The sequence below is a fragment of the Pteropus alecto genome, unplaced genomic scaffold, assembly GCF_000325575.1.
Source record: "Pteropus alecto unplaced genomic scaffold, ASM32557v1 scaffold88, whole genome shotgun sequence".
Lineage (NCBI taxonomy): Eukaryota > Metazoa > Chordata > Mammalia > Chiroptera > Pteropodidae > Pteropus > Pteropus alecto.
The window spans coordinates 15,107,942-15,116,063 of NW_006494611.1; the positions used below are offsets into that span (position 1 = coordinate 15,107,942).

Consider the following 8,122-nt stretch of genomic DNA (forward strand, 5'->3'; position numbering starts at 1 on the left):
GGGTGCTACACAGACTTTTTTCCTTACGTTAAGATTTTTTCCTTTGTGGGATTCACAGGGCAGAACTATGTAGTTAATCACTGAAATTGCCAAGATATTTTACCCTGTTCTAAACTGTTAAGCAGCACATGGTGTGAATTCAAACAGGCCTGTTGGATCACTGATACAAACAAGATTTTTTTTTAAAATCAATATTAAGATATATATTTTATGTTTTCTAAGACATCTCACATCATGATGTCTTTTAAAGTGTCTTTGTTTGGACTATATAAGAATTTAAAACTTTCATGCATCCAGGGACACTATGAAGACAGTGAAAAGACAACCTATGGAATGGGAGAAAATATTTGCAAATCATATATCCTGTAAGAAGTTAATATCCAGAATATATAAAGAACTCTTATAACTCAACAACAACGACAAAACAACCTGATTAAAAAAATGGGCACAAGACTTGAATAGACATTTCTACAAAGAAGATATACAAATGACCAATAAGCACACCAAAAGATGCTGAGGAATACTAATCATTAGAGAAAAGCAAATTAAAACCACAATGAGATACCACTTCACATCCATTAAGATGGCTATTATAAAAACAAAAATGAGCAATCAATCAAACAAACAGTAAATAACAGTAAATAACAAGAATATGAAGAAACTGGAACCCTTGTGCATTGTCGGTGGGAATGTAAAATGGTAATGTGTAATGTAAAATGTGTAACGTAAAATGGTACAACCACTATAGGAAACAGTATGGAGGTTCCTCAAAAAGTTAGAAACAAAATTACCATATGATCCAGTAATTCCTTGTCTGGGGATATATCCAAAAGAATTAAAAGCAAGAACTCAAACAGATATTTATATACCTATGTTCATAGCAGCATTAGTCACAAGAGCCAAAAGGTAGAAGCAACACAAGAGCCCACTGACAAATAAATGGGTAAGCAAAATGTGGTACATACACACAGTGGAATGTTATTCAGTCTTGAAAGGAAGGAAATCCTGGCATATGCTATACCATGGATGAACTTTGAAAACATTATGCTAAGTGAAATAAGCCACTCGCAAAAGGACAATTACTATATTATTTCATTTATATGAGGTACCTAGAGTAGTCAAATTCATAGAGACAGAAAGTAGAATAATGATCGCCAGGAGCTAGAGGGAAGGAGGAATAAGGAGTGATTGTTTAATGCATACAGTTTCATTTTTGGAATATGAAAAATGTTCTGGAGATGAATGATGGTGATAGTTGCATAACAGTATGAATGTACTTAAAGCCACAGAATCGTACACTCCAAAACAGTTAAAATGGTAAATTTTATGTTATGTGTATTTTACCACAATTTATAAAAAGTAACTTCTGGTAGAAGTTACTTGCCTCTGACATGGCACAGCACATATGTGTGTCGTAACTTTTTCCTCTGAGAACAATGTTTTGGACAGAAAGCATGGTCTCTGGAATATATGCCTTTTCAGATAATAAATGTTTTCACTGTAATTAGTACAGAATGTCACAAGATGTCACTCTTTATCTGAGAAACTATTTCAATTTGGTTCAGTAGCTGATACCACTAAGTAATGCCAGAACAACAGACAAACACGGTTTTAGGGCTTTACTCATACAAACATGGTTTTTGAAGAAAGAGGTTTTCATCTCAAAGTGTATTAAGAAGTTACTCTTGTTTATGAAACTTATGTTAATATTTGTTAATTTCATAGATACTAATTGCTTTTTATTATATATCAAATAGGTGTAATTAAGACATAACTAACTTTGCAATTGATTGCAATGACTCAAAGCTGAAATGTAAAGGTCATTGATCATTGAAAGTCAGGTAGCTTTGTGGCTTTATTACTCAATGATGGCAAGTTATTTAATCTCTCTTATTTCACCAGAGAGGTAAAAGAATTCTTTTCTTAGGTTAATATATACTACAATATATTTAACATGTGCTAATTCATATTTAAGTACTTTTTTCTAATTTAAAATATTTTAGTTTCTATAGTAGTAATTAAATTATAACTGTTCAAATACAACATCAGTGTGAATTCAGTAATAGAAAATACTGTCCACAGGAAGACATTAGGAAATATAATGAGACTTTTTGACATCTTGGGGAAATATTTTAGGAAAATATTCCCATGTGTAAAACAATTATAGTCAGAATCATAAACTCTCAAAAAATTTAAAATTACATTTATTACTGAGAACCTTTGAAAAAGATGATAGAATATCTTCCAGTATATTTTAACTTTGCTTAAATATATAAACTCCAAGATTCAAGGACATGTTAGTCTTAAAGATTATACCATTTGAACTGGTAATATTACCTTGCAGTTACAATCCAAATAAGTTATTTTTTAAAAAACTTCTAATATTTGTAAGAAGTCTATAAGCGATTTATAATACTTAAAAATAATCAAATGCCTGAATGTTCATCTGTGAGTGAACTGTTGAACACTATGGTATATGAATGAACTAGACTATATTTTATTAGTAGTAACAGTTATTAGAATTAAGATTAAGTTATTGGGATAAGACTTTCGGAAATGATGGGTGAAAACATAGAATTCAGAATAACATGAAAAATAGTATAAATAGTGCCTGGTTTAGAATATTGACAGTTGTTTTGTTTCATTTTCTTTTGTTTAACTATTAGAACTTAGATCTTTCTGTTTACCTTTTATGTTCGGATGTAAAAGGAATGAAAAGAATGACTTGTTAAAATTCGCGTGATTATTTTAAACAATAGAAGCTAAATACAAGCTTTATACTTCGAGAGAGAGAGAGAGAGAAAGAGAGAGAGAGAGAGAGAGAGAGAGAGAGAGAGAGAGAGAGAGAGAGAGAGAGTGTGTGTGTGTGTGTGTGTGTGTCCCGGTGGTGGGAAACCTCCCAGTGTGAAAGAAGTCTGGGAGGGGCATAGTCGGGGAGGCCCCTTCAGTCCCACTGATACGTTCATTCACTGGGAGCTGGCTAACAGACTAACCTCTCCTCCACTCATTCTTTCTACCTTAATAGGGCTTCGCCACCTCTGCTGTAACTTGGTAAGTTCAAAGTGCAGAAGTGCGCGTTTCCAAGAAATGATCCGGAGTGATTTTGCTAATAGCATATTGGAAGGTGGGGAAGGGAGAAAGTGGAGGCAGTAATTGTCAGTCATTACTTTGCTTTTGTATTTGCACGGGGTTTCAAAACGATTTAAAAATGATTATTTAGACAGTAAGCAATTTTCTCCCGGGAGAACTTTATCAGAGGGGCCCATCGCAGACTGCTGCTGTCCACTGGACACCAGCGCCCAAAAAGTCTGGGAAAAGGAATTCGCAGGTGTAAGTGCTGGGGCCAAGGGCGGCGCACGGGTCAGTCAGTAGCAGTCTCTGCTTCTGTCTTCAGGTCCGAGGGATGCTGCTCTCCTGGCCCTACCACGGCTGAAGCACCCTGTGGGCCCGGAAGAGCCGACCTGAGCAAAGACACCGCGGGCCATGAGTCCCCAAAGGCTGCGAGCGTCGCTCTCGCTGCTGCTGCTGAGTGGCTGCCTCCTCGCGACCGCCCAGAGGGACAAGGGAGTGGGAGGCAGCGCGGCAGAGTCGGCCTGGGGTCACACGGGCGGCTCGTCGGGCCGCTTCGTCAGCCCCGAGCGCCACACATGCAGCTGGCAGCTCTTGCTGCCCGCCCCAGGGCAAGTGGTGGGCAGCGAGCTGGCGCTGCTGTGCCAGGGCCCAGACGGGGCGCGCCAGCACTGCGCCTACCGCGGGGAGCCAGAGCGCTGCGCCGCCTACGCCACCCGCGGCTCGCTCTACTGGAAGCAGGTGTTGGGCAGGCTGCGCAAGAAGCCGCGACCCTGCCAGGATCCCGCGCCGCTCAAAGCCCGGCTGTGCGCCGGCAAGAAGGGCCACCGCGCGGAGTTGCGCCTGGTGCCCCATGCGTTCCCACCTGCCGGCCCCACTGCAGCAGGCTACCTCCGGGATCTCAAACCTAGGGCCAGGAGCTGGGGGAGGCCCCAGGAGCCCGCGATCCGCCCCGCAGCAAGGGTCCCGCCTCTCCCGAGCTCACCGCCCAAAGGGAAGCCCTCTAAGAAGAAGACTAAAGGGGGCAAGAGGAAGGCAGCCTCGGCCGCAGTCGAGGAGCGACCCCTGGGGACCAGGCCAGATCCCGACGGGCTGGACGAAAACGCTAAGCTCACGGAGACCTACTGTGCTGAGAAGTGGCACTCTCTCTGCAACTTCTTTGTCAATTTCTGGAATGGCTGAGGCTGCCGGCCTGGGGAGGGACGTGGGGGGTGGGTATGAGGGGGTCTGAGCAGCGCCAGAGGGAAAGCGAAGGGCATCTTAGGCCTAGACATACCGGATAGAGAGTGGGGAGTCGTCCAGGTTCTGGAATGCGGGTGTGGGAGTGGAGTTTGAGATGAAAGTGTAAGGGGTATGGAGAACCTCTGAGACAGCAGAGAAGTTAAAAAAAAAATTAGAGTCTCGACTCTGATTAAGAGCAGGAGAAATAGTGGAAACAGAAGTAGGCATATGTTAAACATGTAAAAACCGTAGGCTGGGGAAGAGATGGGTACAGTGAGAGGCTAAAACAGTTAAGGGGGAGAAAGTGACTAGGGTGATGTGAATTTTGTGCAGGAAGCAGGATACGATGTTTAGCACATTAACATGTAATCACGAACAATTGATAGTTTGAGCCAAGCTGAGCTCTTTAGTGTCTTCTCACCTAATCAGCTGACAAGGTCACTAACTTCTTTTCTTTCTGAATTAGTATGAATATGGGTATTGCTTGGTGTTCTAGATGACCTCTACAGGAAAAGAAGCCATTTATTGGTCAAAATTGACTCCATATTTTCAGGATGGTTGTCCTTGAATTCTTTTAGCAGTCTACTTTTAAACAGTGATGCCTAATGTTCTGCAACTTTCCCATCAACCTTCTAAATTCAGAAGTTAATTGTAGAAGTCGATTGCTCCAGTAGGTTTTAAAAAACAATTCTTTTTATAGTTGATCATATTTTTAAAAATAGCTAAACTGTAAGTATGTACCTCAAAGTCATTTGGACTATTACGGAAGTTGTATTTCTTTTTCATGTAATTAATTGTCAACGTATTTCATTTCAAATAAGATGTAATGACAAACTTTGCAGATGTTAGGGGCTCAATAAAGTTGTATGGGTAGATTTAAAGAACTGGCGAGGCAATGGAAATTCTGACTGCATTTGATCTAGTTCCAAGTACACCTAGAAGTAAGTTCCTAAACATGTCTTGAATTGAGAAAAGATGAGAAAGAAGCCTGTATAAGAGTCACAAACTGGCAAAGCCTGGGTTCTCTCACAGTTCTGTTTAGCCTGCACATGGTTCTTTCGCTTTTCTTCTCTTCCTCCCTCTCTCTCAAGTTGGATTTGTTGCCAGCATTTAAAAATTAGATGACTTTACAGAAAGATTTAGATTTCTGAATTGTCTTGAAAAATCAGATCTAGCAAGCAGCATTGGACCCACTTTCTTGCATGGCAACAGTTGGCTGACACTGAATATTGCCTGCCCTGTTTAGATTTGCCATGTTTTCTAGAGTTCTCCACTGTTCCTATACATCTTACCAATCAACTTCATTCATATTACAGGCCTGAGCCAATGAGACATTTAAGCCACTGCCTGATATAAAATTTTTACCTTTTGGCTGAACTTCTGTTCTTCTCACCCCCTCCCCTTTAAAATTGTGGTAATTGCAACAATCTTACAGATACTGAATATCTCTTAACTTTTTTCTCTTGGACAATCCTCTAGGAAATGCAAACTATCTTTTACCAATTGTGTACATTCTTGTATTTATACAATTGGTAAAAACATTCCGATGGCACACAGCTTCAGGCCAGGTTTATGAGGTTACATTCTGAGTAACATTGACGATTAGATAAAATTCATTTTGGCTGAGGAAAGGAAGCTCAGAGTAACTGGAAACTACTCCTTAAAGATAGAAACCAATGCACACTTTCTCCAAAAAGGTTGGAAAAATTTGGGTGTCATCAGAAAAGGATATTGGAAATGAAAGAGCACTGTCTAGAACCATAGCTAGTATCATAGTTTTAACTCTCTAAACAAGATGACTGCCAATTCCTTCCTGTGAACCCTTTGTCAGTCTCATGAGCTTACCTCTATGGAAGAAGGAAAGGCCAAACTCTGTAGGCCCAAGAATACAGTGTAGCTTGCTACTTCTCTGCTCCTTTACTCTTTAAGAAGACCTAAACCATAACTCTGTCTCAAGAACAGAATACGAACTGAAAGGGGCCAATTGTTTATAGTGGAAGGGAAATTGATAGATCCTACCATCAGCTTCCAGAGTGACTTTGGTTAAATCCCAGTGTCTCTGATATGTATATTGAGGGGAGTTAGGCTTGGTTAAATCTGAGGTCCTCAAGGCACACTTCTAGCATTCTAAAATCCTATACATATTTTTGCATAGAGATGATAACATGTGAAAATTAAATACTATAAAAATTATAACATGTATAGTACTACATGTTATAACTCAAGAAAGTTCATGGAGTTAGAAAAGATTCAGAGAAAGACAACTGAAATGGCCAGAGAAATAGAGAAGGCTTCAGTATCCGGAAAATCTAGAAAGATTTGGAAGGCTAGGTTAGAAAGACAAACCTGCAGGTGGGAGAAGACAGGATCAAAATCTCTAAAATAATGAGGAGGATGGACATGGGAGACATGAGAATTTTCCCTTGCAGGTGCCATTAGGAGTGAAGGGAAAGTTACCAGGGCACATCCAGGTTAACCATCAGAGCTGGGATTGCAGGGGCATAAAAAGTAGCAAGTCATTCATAGCTCACTCTACGGGAGACAGAGAATTTATTAAAAGCATCGGACTATCTTATTTTGGTTGTACTTCCCAAGTTATTAAGCACAGAGCTGACAGGGAAAAGTGGAATTATACCCATGCATTTCACACTGTTTGCTTTTCTGAATTCATCTCAACGGGCAAAATCTTTCCAATCTTCAAAGGCTTTTAGTTTCTCTCTTTTTCATTTTGCCCTACACACCACCAAAATATTAATCCTTCTAAAACAGCGCTTTCATCCAATGACTCAGCTTACAATTTTAAATAAACAGAGGATCAGTAACAGTGCTGCGGGAAGCTATACTGGCAAAATTACAATCAGTAATAATAATCCCGTCTTTATTTAAAAGTTTGATTTTTTTGTTCATCATGGATTGTTTGGCATTAATTTTAATTTTAAAAAATATATTGCATTAAAACATTATTTATCTTGATTGCTGAGTTTGTTGGTATGCCCTTATAATTTGTACCCTAGGCAAGAGCTTCACTCCTCTCACTTGCCTCCTCTATTCCTGGCCCTAGGAGGCAGTCCTATGATGTGGACAAGCACTGGTTTTGGGGTTAGGTATGGCTTGTCTGAACACTACTTCTGCCTGCCACTAACTCTGGGTTACTTTGAGAAGGCTGCTTAATCTCTCCATGTTTCTCTCTTTCGCCTGTTAAATAAGAATAACGGCCAACTTCCAGGGTTACCATGAAAAATAAATTACATGACATATTGAAAATAATACTGCCCAGTACCACACAATATTTGGAATATAATAGGTACCCAAGTAATATCACCTCTCCTTCCCTTGCAGAATGGTAAATTTAAAAAAAAAGAGTAGTTTAATTAAACAATAAACACATAGTTTTTGATGCTGTGCCAAATGCCCTGGATCTCTTTGGTGCTAAGGAAGAGTGTGAGGATGGGGGAAACCTTGCATAATACCAGCCTTCAACAAGCTGGAATATAGGATTACACCATGAAACCATTAGAAAACAACAATGAGAACAATAGATGTTAGGTTTCTACATGTAAGAGATTAGCAAGATGAAAGGTGAGTATATGTCTGGTTATCTGGGAAGCCTATCTAGGAGATGTTAGCTTGAGGTTGCTATAACTCAAGAAACAGGTGTGGAGGAGAAAATAGATGATATAAACTTAAAATTCCTGGGCCAAGCCCCACTCTGTCTCTAAGTCTAATTCTGGGCAACTCACAAAATTTTTTGTGCCTCAAGATGGCATAAAGAAAAAATATTTACTATGCTGCTGAAGGCTCCAGGAAACAAGCACTCTCAGGTAACAGTGAT

General features: G+C 39.9%; 1 protein-coding gene across 1 annotated transcript; it reads left to right on the forward strand.

Annotated features, from left to right (window-relative positions):
* Positions 1-3,483: 3,483 nt before the first annotated feature.
* On the forward strand, positions 3,484-4,251 carry FGFBP3 (fibroblast growth factor binding protein 3). The gene has a single exon (XM_006925951.1). The coding sequence runs from the start codon at positions 3,484-3,486 to the stop codon at positions 4,249-4,251; it is 768 nt and encodes a 255-aa protein (XP_006926013.1).
* Positions 4,252-8,122: the final 3,871 nt, after the last annotated feature.

Excerpts from the sequence above, each read along its gene's own strand:
- FGFBP3 (XM_006925951.1), top strand. The coding sequence starts at position 3,484 with ATGAGTCCCCAAAGGCTGCGAGCGTCGCTCTCGCTGCTGCTGCTGAGT.